Below are 18,927 nucleotides of genomic sequence, written 5' to 3' on the forward strand. Positions count from 1 at the left end.
GGTAAAGTATGTTTTCTAACAATAGTTAGGCTACTAGTTACTTTGTAGATTTTGAGAAGTAAAGGTATTGAAAATTGGAAATACTCCAGGAAACTAAAAATACCCCAAAATTATACTTACAGCACTTGAGTACATGTACTTACTTACTTTCACCACTGCTTGTATGCCCTACCAGGTCTCCTTCACAGAAAGCCCATGTGGGCAGAGGAGACTGTGCTTTGAGCTTCATGCAATACCACTTGCCAACAGTAGGTGTCCTACCCGACCAACTATAGCCACCACAATTGTGTTGGTTATGTATTAAACTACTCTGCACTACAGATTGCTCAAAATAACATTTTATTCACTAAGAAAGGTCTGTATTGCAGCTTTAATTTCATCGCTAACACAACTGCGGTTGTGGGTTCAAATCCTGCTCTTACCAAGAGGAAATGTTTTTTTTTAGAGCCAAGTCGAGGACAGTTTGAAGAAACTCTGTGAGGTGGTGCAATGGTCTAGTCACCTGTTATATGAGGCCAAGTAGTGCGAGAGATCCCTGGTTCAGATCCACTGGTTGATTTACATTGCACCTTTGGGGGCTATCGTTACAGCCCCAGCCTAGGGGAAGCGAGGCGCGACATGTGACCCCTCACTTTAAACCTCCCAATGAACCACCAACAAGCAGGAATTCAGTCATATGTTTTGTTTCGTTTTTTTGCTTCAGAGTTACCGCTCAATCCCCCCCATGGACATGGCTCCTCCTCTCCATCCTGCTCCTCCTACCACGCTGTGTTACTCCAGGCCGAAGTCTTTTGTGTTCTCTATGGCAAACATCAGCTTCTCCTTCAGCTGCTCATAGCTCTTGTAAGGAGGAAGGTCCAGGCGATTAAAGCTGGTTTACAAAAACATCACAGAAAATTGATTTCCATTTCGTTATCCGTTACACGTCACAAAAAGGTCAATATCGAATATTGTTTTTAAAAATCCAACAGGGAGGCTCTAAACTTCTAAAGTGAGTCTAAAGTGATTATCGAACCTGAAAAATCTGACATTTAAAATAATACAGGGAATAATCCACAACTTTACCACGTGTGACTTCTTGGAAGCCAGTTCTCTTCGCCCACTTTCTCAAGGCAGAATTTCTGGAGGCCATTGCTCCCTGTATGAATTATAACCTAAATCAATATATTTATATACACAGTACACACGTGTATATATTTATATACACAGTACACACGTGTATGTGTGTGTGTGTACACGCACGCACGCATGCATGTTTTCCAGTTGAACAACATACCCATAAGGTCAGCAAAGCCACCCACAGGAAGTCGGCAGGTTCCAGTGACAAATTGCAGCAATCTCATCCTTTCCTCAATGTCCATCTCCTTGACAAACTGGGAACATTATTTCATATTAATTCTTGCTTGCAAAGCTTGGACTTTTACAGAAATCTGCGTTAAAAGAGTGATAGGGAAAGTGATGCTTTGAGCTTTTTATAGCTAACCTATACTTTAATAATTTAGTTTTTACGGCTAAACTATTGCGTAATAAATCCTATGGAAATTGGTTGTCAAGCTGTTCTCTGCCTTTTGTTAAAAGACAAAAAGCTTTCCCATCCCAACTGTCAGCAGACTAATTGTAAAATAATTCATGTTATAGGCCTACTGTATAATGAATATAGAAAATTGCCCAATAGGTTGCTTCTATGTGACAGGTGTGACAGAAGCAGTGTATATACACAGTTGTCCTACAGTATAAAGGCAAAAGTAATGGTGAATTCACAATCCCACACTAAGTAAAACACATTTTCGGGAATGTCATATTACTGGCCTAAGGCTATAGAGACAGGCTTAAATGACTAACTCGGAAAGTTGCTTTCCGAGCAAATGTTCGGACTTCGGAAGGAGCATGTATTGGGCTTTAGGCTGAACAAAGGAACAAGAGACCTGTAAAGGTTACAAATATAGAAGGGTAAAAATATGACAAGCTGTCCTAAGCTGACCTTTGTTCCTTATTTATCAGGGACAATAAACATGAATCCACTAAAAGGTGCCAATGTTAGCCAAGTGGTTAATTTTCAACCTTATGAGGCCAAATGTCAAAGAGTTATTTATGTGTGCCACTGTGCTCACATTCAGTTCTCAATGGCTGTGTTAACTGTAGGAGTGCCAATGTGCAAGCACTGACTAGTCAACGCTATTGTCAATGTGAGTACATTAGCACACCTAAATTACCCATTGTTAGTTTTATTAGCTGCAGCTATTGCTTACATCACTATACTAAGGATACTAAGGTCAGTGGCAGCCTGGCATACTGTATTTTTATAGTTCTTAGCCTTTAGAGGACAGCAAAGTCACACCCTTGGCCTAGGGGTTTGTTCCCCTTGCTGTTTCCCATTAGTCTATTCAGTCTATTCAATTTGAGATTCTTTGATTAGGTGTAGTTTAGGGCCTTTTTTTATTAAACTCTGAATGAATTAAAAGTAAAAAAAGAATAAAAAGTATCCATTAAATGTACTTTGAACGGTACCAACCTGCCAGAACCACAGGATCTGCTTGCTGCTGCGCACATAGTGTGTGTAGATGGTGTTTCCCTGCCAGTCATCCAAGTCTATCTCCTGCATCCCACACAGCATCATCTAGGCCCGGGGACATTAAATGTACAGCTTTTGTCAGAGCGCTGACTTTTTGTTTGCTTGTGTGATGTCTAATGATCGCCTTCATGCTCGACAACCGCACAATTAACTCGTTTGATGACAATAACAGGGCAGCAATCGATTATTTTCTTAGTGATTATTCTATTGATAACTTTTTCGATTATTCCAATAACACAGGTTTTCCAAATGTTGTCAAAGATACCTTTAGTTCCGTAATAAAGTTGTAATACTGTTGAACAGGAAAACTGCTGTGTAGCAGCAACTCCTAATTATTTATGTCAATTTTCTTTTGGAATGGACACACTATTCTATGCATGTATGCAAATTGAATAAAGTTCATTATGAATTAATGTTATAAATATTACTACTGCCAGGTCCAAAGCTGAGTACCTCGAGCTCCTTGGCATCAAAATACTGAAGGTACTGCTGAGGCAAAACTTCATTGAAGCCTTCAAAGAGAGCTCGAGTCTGCTCTTCCACTCCTCTGGATAATCTTCACTCTGCAACTAATCTGCATACATAAAGACAATTCAAAATAGCTAATTAACCACATGAACCCCAGCATCCCTATTCTGGGGTGCACTATTTCTTAGAGTATATATATATATATATAAAGTTTTGACACTTTTGACCTATGTTACATCCGAGGGTTCTTTCTTTATGTCTATTATTATATGTATTACTTAAATGGCAGTTATATGGCAGTCCCACTGACTCCTGCTCATCCAGTTCAGGGCCTACGTGGGAGGAGACCTGTTTGCGGAGGAGGTGACCATCCATCAGACCATGGACCAATCGGGAGGACGCCTGGCCATTATAAAAGAGCTGTCAACAGCTGTGCACATTGTCAGTGTGTAACATGCGATCAGTGCGGTTACATGCTGTCCTACTGAATGTATCAAAAGTAAATACTCTGGGGACTAAACGTTTGGTAACCCCTCTGTATTATGTATTCCTGCTTGAGTGCACCCTGTCTTGAGTTGAGCTTGCTAAAGTAGCATCGAGTGAAAGATAAGTGTTACAAGTGTTGTTATGCCCACAACTCTGTTGTGTCTTTGTGTTAGACCACCAGTGCCTGCTTTTTGTACCTGTCTGTTTTCTTCAGTTTAGATTAGGGAAGTTAGATTAGATTAGGGATTTGATGTAATTTTGATTTATTAGAGATTAGGTTAGATAGGGGTTAAAAGAATAGGTAAGCATCTTATATTTATTTGTTGATTTTCTGCACGGTGGTCCCTTTACAAAGTTTATATAATTTAAAGTTAAGTGTCATATCATTGTTTGTTGTTTAATTCTGTGTCACTCTGTCAGCAACAAACCATAAAAGGTCAAAACCAAATAAAGCTCATTTCACTCACCAACTTTATGTCGCAATCCTTCACTCCTAGACTAGGGATTGTAACATAAATGGGGGCTCGTCACTGTTGGGGAATGAATTAGAGGTTTTGAGGTTTTGATTTTTTTCTGTTAGAGCGTTTTTTTTGTGTCGGTTAATCATAGCAGGATGGCAGCTTTCGATTTAAATGCCTTTGTGGCCGATCCTTCATTAGGCGTATTCGATGCCTGTAGAAAGGACGATTTATTAATACTAGCGGACCACTATAGGATCACGGTGAAGGCAGGGGACGTAAAAAGTAAGATCAAGGACATTATATTTACAAAACTGGTGGACATGGGGGTGTTGGTGTTGCCAGCAATAGTGGTGGTGGAAGAAGGGGCAACTGCAGATCAGGGGGGGACCGATGTGGCAGAGGTAACTCAAGTAGGTGTTGAAGATGTGGTGTCCGAAAAGGGAGCTACGGCTAAAATCAAGCCACCTCCTGACGCCTCAACACCGGGCCTAGATTCGGAATCCTCCTCAGACTCAGCAGACACCACCAAATCCTCCTTAACTCGATCCCGACTCAAAGTGCGCCTAGCACGGCTTGCAAAGGAAGAGCGGGAGAAGGTAAGAGAGGATGCGGTGCGTGAGAAAGCCAATGAGAGAGCTTTCCAGCTCGACCTCAAAAGAATTGAGGCGGACAAAGAAGTCCGCGTACGCCAACTGGAGTTGGAAATGGAGCAGGGAAGGGCCGCCTCTACAGGAATCCCAGGTGCCACTGCTGCGACCACCATACACACACCCAGTCCCAGTCGAAGTACAGGTATAGTCCCTCACGATCTAACCAGGCAAATTGCATTAGTTCCCCCCTTCCGTGAGTCCGAAGTAGATTACTATTTTGGTGCATTTGAGCGAGTGGCTACTGCCCTCCGTTGGCCCAAAGACATGTGGTCTATTTAGCTGCAAAGTAAATTACATGGCAAAGCGCAAGAAGTGATCGCCACACTCTCTGTGCCAGACAGTATGCTGTATGATAAAGTGAAACTTACCATCTTGAGAGCTTATGAATTAGTCCCAGAGGCATACAGGCAAAAAAAAAATTAGAGACTACTCAAAGGTCTCCAAACAGACCTTTGGGGAGTTTGCCAGGGAGAAAGAGACTCTCTTTGATCGCTGGTGTACTGCCAGCAAAGTAGCGAATTGGGAAGAGCTACGTGCACTAATGCTGGTGGAGGAATTTAAAAGGTGTGTGCCAGAGAGAGTAACAGTGTATTTAAACGAACATAAGGTGTCGTCTATTTCCGAAGCTGCCATTCTTGCCGATTAATTTGTATTAACCCACAAGAGCGTATTTAATCCATCTTCATTGAGCCCCAGCTCATCTCAAAGGTTTGGATACGCGCGTAATTACGCATCCGCTCAGCGTCCGTCTGAGCAGTCTGGCTCCAAGCCAAATGACGAGAGAGTATGTCATTATTGCAAGAAAGTGGGTCATTTAATTGCCAATTGTATGAAGAGACAGCAGAGGCAAGGTCAGAATGGGTCTAAGGGTATGGGTCTTATTAAAACTGAGAAAAGTGTTAAAGGTCCATCTGAGTGTTTCCGCCCTGGTCCAGATCCAAGTTACGATCCATTTGTGTTCGATGGGGTGGTGTCCGTGTCACAGGACACTACTGAGCGACAAACTGTTCGCATTTTGAGAGATACAGGAGCTCAGCAGAGTGTTATACTTTCAGGAGTGTTACCGTTAGGTGACCAAACGGCCTGCGGGTCGAGCGCAGTGATTAGGGGGGTGGAGATGGGATTTATTTCTGCGCCTTTGCATACACTGTATGTCCAATCTGCCCTAGTGACAGGGTACTTTAAAGTAGCAGTGCGCGATGAGTTGCCAATTGAGGGGATTTCATTTGTCATGGGAAATGATATTGCAGGAGGTAAAGTGTATCCTGTGATCGAGGTGGAGAGGCCTGTGTTAGAAATTGTTAAACAGGACCACCTGTCTGTCAAATTCCCTGACGCGTTTCCAGCGTGTGTGATCACTCGTGCACAATCACGAAACATGGGTAAGGTTTTTCCGATTCCATTGTTATTCGCGCACTTGCGGGTGACAAAGTGTTGCCTACCGCTCCTAAAGCGTTGGCACAGCGATCGAGTGTTAACAAAAAGGGGAGGAAGATAACTGGAATTATGAAGGGTCAGTTAATCCTACCAGTCACCAAGGAAAGCCTAATCAAGGCACAGCGAGGAGATCACACGCTGGAAAAGTGTTTTGATGCTGTACTGAGTATGGAGGAGGTTAAAACCAAAACCAGGGGTTATTTTTGTGAAGAGGAATTGCTGATGCGCAAATGGTGTCCTCTTGGTTCCGAGGAATCTGACTGGAGCGCAGTGGTCCAAATTGTGGTCCCAACTGCATACCGACAGCAGGTTCTTTCGTTGGCTCACGATCATAATTGGGCTGGGTATTTGGGAATTACAAAAACGTATTCTCGAATCCTCAAGCATTTATTTTGGCCTGGGCTAAAGCAAGATGTGTCACAGTATTGTCGCACATGCCCTACCTGTCAGATGACAGGGAAACCAAACCAGACGATTCCTGCTGCGCCGCTCTGTCCGATTCCAGCCATTGGGGAACCATTTGAGCGGGTTATTGTGGATTGTGTGGGTCCCCTGCCTCGTACAAAATCAGGTAACCAATATCTCTTGACTATTATGTGTACAGCCACTAGATTTCCCGAGGCAATTCCTCTGCGTAAAATCACTTCTACCTCTGTGATAAAGGCTCTGACAAAGTTTTTTGCTACTTGGGGGTTTCCGAAAGTGGTCCAGACAGATCAAGGAACTAATTTCTTATCTAACCTGTTTGAGCAAGTGATGGAGACTTTGTCCATTCAGCACATCGTGTCCAGCGCATATCACCCCGAGTCCCAAGGTGCGCTGGAACGATGGCACCAGACACTAAAATCCATGTTACGCAAATACTGTTTAGAGTCAGGAAGGGGTTGGGATGAGGGAATCCCATTTGTGTTGTTTGCTGCGCGAGACGCAGTGCAAGAGTCGCTGGGTTTTAGTCCAGCCGAGCTAGTTTTTGGACACACGGTTCGCGGCCCTCTCAAGGTCCTCAAGGACCAGTTTATGGCCACTGGTGTGTCTCCCGAAACTAATGTTTTGGATTTTGTGAAGAAGTTCCGGGAGCGTCTTAACAAGGCGTGTTCCCTTGCTAGGGAATATTTGAGTAGCTCTCAAGCAGTTATGAAGGAGCGTTATGATAAAACCGCCGTAGAGCGTTCTTTCAGTCCAGGTGACCAGGTTTTAGTGCTGCTGCCTATTCCTGGCTCCGCTCTGTCAGCCAGATTTTCAGGTCCATATGTGATTTTAGAAAAACTTGGTAAAACAGATTATGTGATTGGTAACCCAGATAGACGACGTAAAAGTCGAGTTTGCCACGTGAACATGCTAAAAGCATTTCATGTCAGAGAGGTAGGATTAATGGTGTCCGAGCAGATATCCTCCTCTACGGGGTCCAGTGAGCTCCAGGGTGAGTCTGTTGACTCCCAGGCTCCAGAGGACGATGGGTTAGTGTTGCGCGCGTCTCCAGCCCAACATGCCCGTCTGTGTAATTCAGAGATGTTGAACCAATTGCCCGAACATCTCAGTCATTTACTTCCTGACCACCAGCAGGACATAATTAGGTTAGTTACCGATTATCCTGTGTTATTTGGGGACGTTCCAACTCGCACTACCGTGCTTGAGCACGACATTGATGTGGGGCGCGCCAGGCCTATTAAACAGCACGCGTACCGCGTCAACCCCACGAAACGGGCGCTCATGAGAAAAGAGGTAGAGTATCTGCTCACTCATGAGTTAGCCAGGTCAAGTTCAAGTCCATGGAGCTCTCCCTGTCTATTGCAGGTTAAATCAGACGGTAGCCCTAGATTTTGTACAGACTACAGGAAGGTAAACGCTGTGACAGTGCAGGATTCTTATCCCTTACCTAGAATGGAAGACTGTGTGGATAATTTAGGATCGGCTGCATTTGTGACCAAGCTAGATTTGCTTAAAGGTTACTGGCAGGTGCCTTTGACGAAAAGGGCCTCTGAAATCTCTGCTTTTGTAACATCTGACCATTTTGTACAATACGATGTAATGGCATTCGGCATGTGTAACGCACCCGCTACTTTCCAGCGTCTGGTCAATATTGTGTTGGAAGGGGTGCCTAACTGTAATGCTTATCTGGATGATTTGATTGTGTATTCCGCGGATTGGGCGGGGCACATGAAACTCCTCAACATTGTATTTGATCGTTTAGCTAAGGCTTCATTGACCTTGAACTTAGCTAAGTGTGAGTTCGGCAAGGCTACAGTCACGTATCTGGGGAGACAGGTGGGACAGGGTCAGGTACGGCCTATAGAGGCTAAGGTTGCCGCTATTGTTGCCTACCCTGCTCCCATAACCCGACGTGAGTTACGCCGATATCTTGGAATAGCCGGGTACTATAGGGGTTTTTGCAAAAACTTTTCGACTGTCGCTCATCCCCTTACTAGTCTGTTAAGCCCGACCAAGTCATTTATCTGGTCCCCTGAGTGTCAACATGCGTTTCAAGCTATCAAAACCCTTCTGTGCAGTGCCCCTGTGTTGGCTGCTCCAGACTTCTCACATCCCTTCACCTTGGAGGTGGATGCCAGTGCTGTGGGAGCTGGAGCGGTGCTACTACAGGAGGACGCGAATAAGATTTCATCCAGTTTGCTACTTCTCCCGAAAGTTCAACAAGCATCAGGTGAAGTATGCAACCATTGGAAAAGAGGCGTTGGCTGTGTTACTTGCGCTGCAATTCTTCGAGGTGTATGTGGGGTCCAGCCCGTTGCCAGTGGTCTGCTACACCGATCACAACCCCTTGGTATTCTTGCAGCGCATGCGTAACCACAACCAACGGCTCATGAGGTGGGCAATCCTTATTCAAGATTATAATTTGGAAATAAGACACAAAAAGGGCGCAGATAATGTGTTGGCCGATGCCCTGTCACGGGCCTGGTAAATGATACATTTTGTCAAACTATGTTTGATTTTGAGGGTGGGGGTGTTACATCCGAGGGTTCTTTCTTTATGACTATTATTATATGTATTACTTAAATGGCAGTTATATGGCAGTCCCACTGACTCCTGCTCATCCAGTTCAGGGCCTATGTGGGAGGAGACCTGTTTGAGGAGGAGGTGACCATCCATCAGACCATGGACCAATCGGGAGGACGCCTGGCCATTATAAAAGAGCTGTCAACAGCTGTGCACATTGTCAGTGTGTAACATGCGATCAGTGCGGTTACATGCTGTCCTACTGAATGTATCAAAAGTAAATACTCTGGGGACTAAACGTTTGGTAACCCCTCTGTATTATGTATTCCTGCTTGAGTGCACCCTGTCTTGAGTTGAGCTTGCTAAAGTAGCATTGAGTGAAAGATAAGTGTTACAAGTGTTATGCCCACAACTCTGTTGTGTCTTTGTGTTAGACTACCAGTGCCTGCTTTTTGTACCTGTCTGTTTTCTTCAGTTTAGATTAGGGAAGTTAGATTAGATTAGGGATTTGATGTAATTTTGATTTATTAGAGATTAGGTTAGATAGGGGTTAAAAGAATAGGTAAGCATCTTATATTTATTTGTTGATTTTCTGCACGGTGGTCCCTTTACAAAGTTTATATAATTTAAAGTTAAGTGTCATATCATTGTTTGTTGTTTAATTCTGTGTCACTCTGTCAGCAACAAACCATAAAAGGTCAAAACCAAATAAAGCTCATTTCACTCACCAACTTTATGTCGCAATCCTTCACTCCTAGACTAGGGATTGTAACAACCTAATAATCCAATTGCAGGAAAATATTTTACATGCAACTCATAATTACGTCATGTGCGACCCCAAAATGTGTCCCGAGACCCATTGTTTGAGAAACACTGTCCTATGTTCCCCTGGGAGAAGTAGATGGGTGAGACCAGATTGTACCTGATATATTCCTCCTTGTTCTCCTCTGTGACAAGAACGTTCCCTCCGCCAGGCTTCAGCTCATGGGTGTTTACCAACCCCAGGATCTCCTTGTCTACTGAGAAGAACATCTCCAGGCCACATTCTTCGATGTTGTTATCTCTGCAAAACAGAGGATGTCATTGTAAACAAAGTGGTGCCATCATTCCATTTAATTCACCATCAGCACTTCAGCATTGTTACTGTGTGTCACCACCATGTCTTCCCTGTCAAATATGAATTAAATTTTTTATATTAAAATAAAATAATTAGTCAATATGAAGACGATAAATAGGATAGGATTTAACTTTGTGTTATCTTTTTTTCCCTACTTGTTTGTTTTTTTTCTTATAATTTTTTATTAGTATTTTAGTGCAAGTACCGGTTTTATGAGCCGATCATGAAGTATTTTATTTTAAGTTGAATAGGGGGCAGGTATTATTCTTCTTCCTGCTCCTTTTCGTCCATGGGGTGTATTATTAGACTAAATGAATTATTATTCTCTGATAGGAACTGTATTGTACTGTGATACACTATCATGTGTGAAACAAAATAAAAGGAAATTAAATGGAATTTCTACTAAGTTGCACATCGTGTCTGTCTTGTACCAAACATAAAACAGTCTACAAGCTCATATAGATCTGCTATTTTCAATCTGTGACACTGGAGCGCAAAAACTCAAAATCAGGTATAGGCCTTCACTGGCCATCATCAGCTTAGATTATATCTGATTGTGGGTTGATTATCCCGTAATCACAGAGCCATGTTAAATGAATTCATTGCATAGCTGCACCCCATGTACGTATGCCCAGACCTACCTGATCCACGTGAGGGTGTGGTAGAACTCTGGGTCTACGGACTCCAGGTCTTTGAGAGCAAGGGGTTTGTTCAGGATACGTTTGTAGAAGGGCAGCGAAAAAGCTGTGCCAATGAACTTCCCATGGAACAGTGCCTAGGGACAGTGCAAGACATCTTAGTTTGTATTCACTCAACAATACAGTAACTTGTCAATGACATTGCCAACAGGGATGAGCTTGCTGCATCTTTTTTGATAGATTGCAATGATAATTTAGTTTACTGTTCTTGGTTAAAACAAGTGTCACTTGTGTGATAACTAACCACGTCTAATATGTATCTACTCAAACCTCAAATAGAGTTAAGGCCTGCTCAAAACAACCGTAGTTTAGAAGTAAATATCATATATATATATCATGTTTAAGCCCAGAGGTAAACACAGCAGGAAATTTCTGGATCAGAGCATGCACCTCAACCCCCTGCTCTGGCTGTAGATGTTAGACCACCTGACCCCACTTGGCCATCACCTCACTATTTACCAAGCGTATTCCCACTGGCTCCAAACTCGCTGCCCCACTATCTTCTTCTGTCTCACTCTTTTCTATGTTAATAGCTACTACTGGCCTCTCCCCCCGACCATGATACAACTTCAACATATTTATGTGACACAATCTTTTCTTCTTACGCCTATCCGAGGTATTAATGACATAATTAACATCATTTATCTTCTCCCCAATCAGATAGGGTCCACTAAAGCAAGCATGCAGGGGGTCTCCCCTAATAGGCAACAGCACCAGCACACTGTCTCCCACCTTGAAACTACGCGCCTGCACGTTTTGGTCATACGTAGCCTTCATTTTCTCTTGGGCCCCCTTCAAATGTTCTCTAGCAATCCCACATGCTGCTCTCAGTCTGGCCTTAAACTCTGCTACATAATCTAAGATGTTCACCTCCGTCTCCTGCCCCAGAAACTTCTCCTTCACCAACTTTAACGGTCCCCTTACTTCATGTCCAAAAACCAGTTCAAACGGACTAAAGCCTGTTGACTCATTTACTGCATCCCTGGCTGCAAATAGCAGAAAGGGGATCCCTCTGTCCCAGTCACCTGGGTCCTCCACACAGTACGTTCTAATCATTGTTTTCAACGTCTGATGATGCCTCTCAAGGGCCCCCTGAGACTGTGGGTGATATATGGATGACTTCAACTGTTTTATACCCAGTTGGTACATTACTTCTTGAAACACCCCTGACATAAAATTGGATCCCTGATCCGATTGCACCTCTCTTGCCAGTCCATACTGTGTGAAAAACTTTATTGCAGTGCATCCAACACTGTTTTTGCCTTGATATCTCAGGGGAATTCCCTCCGGATACCTCGTAGCCACATCCATTATTGTAAGCAAATACTGATGCCCCCTTTTCGTTTTAGGCAGGGGCCCTACACAGTCTATCAACACCCGAGTAAAAGGCTCCTCAAAAGCAGGTATCGGAATCAGTGGTGTCCTGGGAATAACCTGGTTTGGTTTTCCCCCCACCTGACAGGCATGACATGATTTACAAAAATTGACTACATCCTTATGCATTTTTTGCCAATAAAAATGCTGTTGAACTTTGGCTTGCGTTTTCCTTAAATGTCCGGCTGTCGGAACCTCATGAGCTAATTTAAGAATGTCCTCTCGGTAACAGGGTGGGAGCACCACCTGATACACTACCTTCCACTCCTGGTTAGCAGGACACTCCCTAGCCCTCCATTTCCTCATAAGTACCTCATTGTTCAAATAAAATCCTTCTGCTTCATTCCCCATTTCCTCCTGTGGTATCGCACTCTCACACAGTTTCCCAATATCTGGGTCCTCCTGCTGGGCACCCACCAAATCATTATGAGTAAATGTCTTAATCGAGCCCTCGACACTTGAAAAAAAAACATTGGCCACACTACTCAGAGGAGTCTGAGCCTCGCCTGCCTCGTCTTCCCTTTTTGCCTCACTCTCCAGTCGAGCCTCTGCTCGCGTCACTACACAAGCGGGAAATATTCCTGGGAATTAGTCTTGTAACCCCTCAGTCTCCCTTGACAAAGCTGGAGTGGTAGTAATCTCAGGGTCTGCATATACCTTGTCCCCGGCTAGGTCATTACCCAAGATAAAATTCACCCCTGGTACCGGCAAACTGGTGACCACCCCCACGGACACCAGCCCACTCACCACCTTAGACCTTAATGTTACTTGGTGAATAGGTACCGACATGAACTCTCCTCCAACCCCCTTAATGAGAGCATACGTCTTTAGAAATGTTCTATCATTCTCCCCAACATTTTCTACTAGTAGAGATTGACTAGCACCCGTGTCTCGCAACACTACAACAGGACTCTCTTTCCCATCAACCATGACTGATCCTTCTGAAATAAACTCTTTGTACATCTTAGTCTGGTTCACTATGTAATTTTGTCGGATTTTTTTGAAGATTTGCAAAACTATACATTTTTGGAAAGGTTATTGTCTAAGGAATCAGAAAATCAATGTTTGCATTTGCCCAGATGTGTATATGGCGGCCATATTGGCAATTACAAAATGGCCACCCTAAAATGGACGTTTTTTAATATCTCGGCCTCTAAATAAGCTGGAACATTGATTTTAACTCTTAAACCTACATTTTCAGTGTCGAGGAATCCAATGGTGGTAATTATAAAGCTACAAAACTTTACAATATTAACCCTTAGATGCATGACTGAGTCCAAAATGACCAGATGTGGTTGTTTTCTTGCAATATCTTTGTAATTAAAAAAACATTTATCAATTCATATTGGAGATTTGCAAAACTATACATTTTTGGAAAGGTTATTGTCTAAGGAATCATAAAATCAATGTTTGCATTTGCCCAGATGTCTGTGGCCATATTGGAATTGACAAAATGGCCACCGTAAAATGTATGTTTTGTAATATCTTGGCTTCTAAATAAGATGGAACATTGTTTTTAATGGCTAAACCTACATTTTCAGGGTCAAGGAATCCAATGGTGCAAGTTATCATTTCATTTTTTGTATCATCCCATTGACATAATCCATCATATGGGTAAAAACAGCACAGCCCAGGCAGTCAGTCAGATACTAACTCAGTGTTCTTTTTATTTCTTTTAACTGTGAACTTTGTATGTTTGTGTAACCATCTTAAACATCATGACATGTGTAATCTTAGACAGTCTCTATCCATCATCATCATCATCATCATCATCATCATCATCATCATCATCATCATCATCATCATCATCACTTTCGTGCATCACAGCTTGGGAATCATCATCATTCTGGCACTGGCTGCTGCACTGACACATTTCAGTACAGGCTAAGTCCTTAGCTTTGCAGGAACATCTGCCAGAAGAACAGTCTGATTTGCACTTGCATTGAACCATCTCAAGGATGGCCTTTGGAGCTGGGAGGACCTCTGTGGTCGTTGGTTTCAGCATGCCACCCGAGTGTTTGAAGTACCCATTTTGCAGGGGATCCAGCTGTGGATCCTGCAGAGCAATGGCTGCTTGTGCCCATGCCCTTGTTTGGACATGGACTCTCAAAATGTGCTGTTTCAGAGCTCCAGGTGTTGGAGGGAGCTTGTCACTTTCTGCCCTGTGCTTGCAGAACAGATGCCATCACATTTCAGAGATTTTCTTGATGTTGATACCCTTGGGTGAGTAAGCTGCACATACAAAGGACTCCAGTGTTGACAGCATTCCTTCTGTCACTTCTGCTTCATCCAAAAGCATCTGCAGAGCTTTGATAATATCTCCATCCGTTTTGAGGTAGACCTGCAGCCAGGTTGCCTTGCTTATACGGGAGAACCTCCCTGTGTTGTCGGCCCCAGTGAATGCATGGAAGGCTGGCAAAGCCTTTGCTCTTTCTTTACCTAGAGCTCGCCACAATCTTCAATCTGCACAACACCAGAGGCCATAGAAATGGACGTGTTCATCAGCAGGAGGTCGTAGTTTGCTGTGACTAGCACTAAAACGTCCGTATCTGGGGAGAAAAATACCAACTGTGCATCAGGTGGGTTTCGCTGTGAAGCCAGCACAGCCTGGTGGATCAGCAGTGTGTCTGCTTCTTCGTGGTTATTTTCTTCAAAGACCAGGTCTTTGTTGCTCCTAGTGTATCTAGAAGCAGACGTGATGATCAGCTTGGAGGATCCCCTGTTGTACTCTAGTGTTTTGGTATCAAGATAGTCAGTCAGATCAGCCTTCGTCTTGTCATGGGAGAGGAACCTGCTCATCGGGATGTGTTTGATGGTAGGCAAGGCAACCTGGCTGCAGGTCTACCTCAAAACGGATGAAGATGTTATCAATGCTCTACAGATGCTTTTGGATGAAGCAGAAGTGATGGAAGGAATGCTGTCAACACTGGAGTCCTTACAGCTTACTCACCCAAGGGTATAAACATCAAGACAATCCCTGAACTGCGATGGCATCTGTTCTGCAAACACAGGGCAGAAAGTGACAAGCTCCCTCCAACACCTGGAGCTCTGAAGCAGCACATCTTGAGAATCCATGTCCAAACAAGGGCATGGGCACAAGCAGCCATTAATATGCAGGATCCACAGCTGCATCCCCTGCAAAATGAGTACTTCAAACACTTGGATGGCATGCTGAAACTAACGACCACAGAGGTCCTCCCAGCCCAAAAGGCCATCCTTGAGATGGTTCAATGCAAGTGTAAATCTGACTGTTCTTCTGGCAGATGTTCCTGCAAAGCTAAGGACTTAGCCTGTACTGAAATGTGTCATTGCAGCAGCCAGCGTCAGAACGATGACGATTCCCAAGCTGTGACGCACGAAAGTGATGATGATGATGATGATTATGATGATGCATAGAGACTGTCTAAGATTACACATGTCATGATGTTTAAGATGGTTACACAAACATCCAAAGTTCACAGTTAAAAGAAATAAAAAGAACACTGAGTTAGTATCTGACTGACTGCCTGGGCTGTGCTGTTTTTACCCATATGATGGATTATGTCAATGGGATGATACAAAAAATGAAATGATAACTTGCACCATTGGATTCCTTGACCCTGAAAATGTAGGTTTAGCCATCTTATTTAGAAGCCAATATATTACAAGACATACATTTTACGGCGGCCATTTTGTCAATTCCAATATGGCCACAGACATCTGGGCAAATGCAAACATTGATTTTATGATTCCTTAGACAATAACCTTTCCAAAAATGTATAGTTTTGCAAATCTTCAATATGAATTGATAAATGTGTTTTAATTACAAAGATATTGCAAGAAAACAACCACATCTGGTCATTTTGGACTCAGTCATGCATCTAAGGGTTAAAATTGTTTTGTAGCTTTATAATTACCACCATTGGATTCCTCGACACTGAAAATGTAGGTTTAGGAGTTAAAATCAATGTTCCAGCTTATTTAGAGGCTGAGATATAAAAAAACGTACATTTTAGGGTGGCCATTTTGTAATTGCCAATATGGCCACCATATACACATCTGGGCAAATGCAAACATTGATTTTCTGATTCCTTAGACAATAACCTTTCCAAAAATGTATAGTTTTGCAAATCTTCAAAAAAATCCGACAACATTGTAAATCTAAGCATAAGGAACCAGACTATCTCTAGGGTTCTCTCCCTTTCTCTCCTCTCCTCTGACTCAGGGCCCATCGACACCACCCCCACTGGTTTTACTCCACCTTCTCTTCCCACATCATTTTGCAATTTCCAACATTCTGCCTTTATGTGTCCCTTTTTACGACAGTAATGACATGTTGGCCCAGATGGCATTGCTGAGGGTACCCATGGCCTGTCATTCCTCACCTTCATCCCTACCCTGGAGTCTCTGTTATTTGCTACTCCAAAATCCTCCTGAACTTCGTGATAGCTAGTATTTTTCATACTCCCAAAGTTTGTCCTGTGTGATAATTCATACTCATCTGTCAACATGGCTGCCTTTTGTAAATCTTCCACTTTGTGATCTTCTAAATGAGTTTTTATTCCTGGTGCAATGCTATTTTTAAACTCCTCTGTTAGGATAAGCTGCCTAAGTTGACTATAATCCTGATTCACATTTCGGCCCGACACCACCTATCAAATGCCAGTTCCTTTTTTCTGGCAAATTCTAAATGTGACTCCCCCACTTTCCTCTGCAAGCCCCGAAATTTCTGGCGATAGGATTCAGGTACCAATTCATAAGCACCCAAAACAATTTTTTTTACTGTCTGATAGTCAGCCGACTTTTCCTCATCTAGAGCTGCATACACCTCTTGAGCTCTTCCTGTCAATGCACTTTGTGCTAGCACCGACCAATACTGTGAAGGCCACTTTAAGCTGTTTGCCACTTTTTCAAATGACAAAAAAAATACATCCACTTGCTCACAAAACTTGGGCATGAGGCATATATTACGCCCCACCTCAAATACTTTCTCACTTTTACCCACCCCGTGCTCCAATTTCTTAATTTCCAATTGGATCCTCAATCTCTCTTTTTCTAATGCAATACGAGCAAGCTCCCGCTCTGTTTCCTCCCTTTCCTTGACTCTCACTTGCTCAAGCGTTACTCGTTGTAACTCCACTGATGACAACTGCTGTCGAGTGGCGTTATCAAGCGGCTCTCCCCCCACCCGTTGCACCAAGATCTCCACCATTTCTCCCTTCTTCATCTCAGGCGTTAATACCACTTCTAAATGTTCGGCCACTCGCCGTAAATCAATTTTTTTCAGCTCATACCACTCGCTGAGCCTGCGAATTTTCTCTAAAAATGTCGCGGGCGTAAATTCATCAGCCATGTTTACTTTTACTGGTTAACTCCTCGGCTACCAATTACATAACAAACAAACTACCCAAATAAACGGTTCAGTAAAGACGAGCCCCCATTTGTCACGGGCTATTCCTACCCGGCTCGCTAAACACCATAGATAGGAGCTACCCTGACCTGAAATATGCGTGTATGTGCGTGTGAGCGTGTGTGTATATGGCAAACTAAAACAATATGGCACTGTTCCCCCCACGTCAACAACCCCTCAGATCCACTCACCTACTGGCTACGGCCAGCTCTGGCGTTGGCCCACACAGCCGGAGCGAGATGCTGGATCTTTCACGGTTCAGGTGCGGGGATAATAACCCGGTGTCTTTTTATGGTATTTTTATGTTTTCTTATTTTTTTCCTCCCGTAGGGTTTTCGTGCTATTTATATATGTATTAGTCTCTGTACATCACCGACACTGGACATCACTACGGTGGGACCGTCAGTAACTTCTTCTCGTACGCGAAGCTCCACTCTTCTCACTTCATTCAGCAACTACAAGGCACAGTAGGACAGCGCTATCCATCCGTCACTTATCTTCTAAATCCTTAGTTGAGATGTGGCCTCCGTGTGTACTGTGTACAGAATATTACTGACTCCCAAACCGCAACCGGTAACAACCGCGAACGGGCCTTTTGCATGTAGTTGAAGCGCAAGGGGGCGGGGGGGCGGTGCATGGGGAGAGAGTCAGCGCACTGAAGTCAAGGCACACTACAGACTACTGTGTTGTTGACAGACAACGGATGCACGCTTATTATGAGAAACAACACAAATAAAACATGGCAAAACAGTTGCGTGCATTAGTGCAAGATGAGGGTAAAGGAAACATTCAGTCTAAATGTCCAGTAATTCGCACGCGAAAAGGAAACATTAATGTCCAGTTTGCTAATCCACAACTACTGTGCCAGATAATCACCAAGAGAGTTAAAAAAGAAAAAACGTTTCAGTCATTCAGTCCGACTTCACTGTAGCCTATAGTAGCCTTTTCATAAATTATATTTGTATTAGGCTGTCCTAAGAGTTTATAATATTTAGAGAAATGTAAGGTTTCAAATACAAAAGTATTGGTAGTAGTTGCTGGACATTTAGACTGAATGTTTCATTTATCCTCATCTTGCGCTAATGCACGCAACTGTTTTGCCAGGTTTTATTTGTGTTGTTTCTCATAAGCGTGCATCCGTTGTCCGTCAACAACACACACAGTAGTCTGTGCCTTGACTTCAGTGCGCTGACTCTCCCCCCCGCCCCCCGCCCCCTTGCGCTTCAACTACACCAACAGAGTCTAGTCTGGCTATGGTCGATGCCTACACCCCTGCCCGACCACTTCGGTCTGCCACCTCGGGGCGACTGATTGCCTCGTCAC

General features: G+C 43.5%; 1 protein-coding gene across 1 annotated transcript; it reads right to left on the reverse strand.

The window, feature by feature from the left end:
• Positions 1-158: 158 nt before the first annotated feature.
• On the reverse strand, positions 159-3,119 carry LOC308081538 (E3 ubiquitin-protein ligase Itchy-like). The gene is made up of 5 exons (XM_080423184.1): positions 3,026-3,119; positions 2,513-2,617; positions 1,277-1,373; positions 1,066-1,138; positions 159-871 (listed from the first exon to the last, which is right to left on the reverse strand). Exons 2-5 carry the CDS (start codon positions 2,615-2,617, stop codon positions 772-774), a joined length of 375 nt encoding a protein of 124 aa, XP_080279310.1. The 5' UTR covers positions 3,026-3,119; the 3' UTR covers positions 159-771.
• Positions 3,120-18,927: the final 15,808 nt, after the last annotated feature.

This window comes from Gymnoscopelus braueri (genome assembly GCF_963280865.1).
Source record: "Gymnoscopelus braueri genome assembly, chromosome: 3".
NCBI lineage: Eukaryota > Metazoa > Chordata > Actinopteri > Myctophiformes > Myctophidae > Gymnoscopelus > Gymnoscopelus braueri.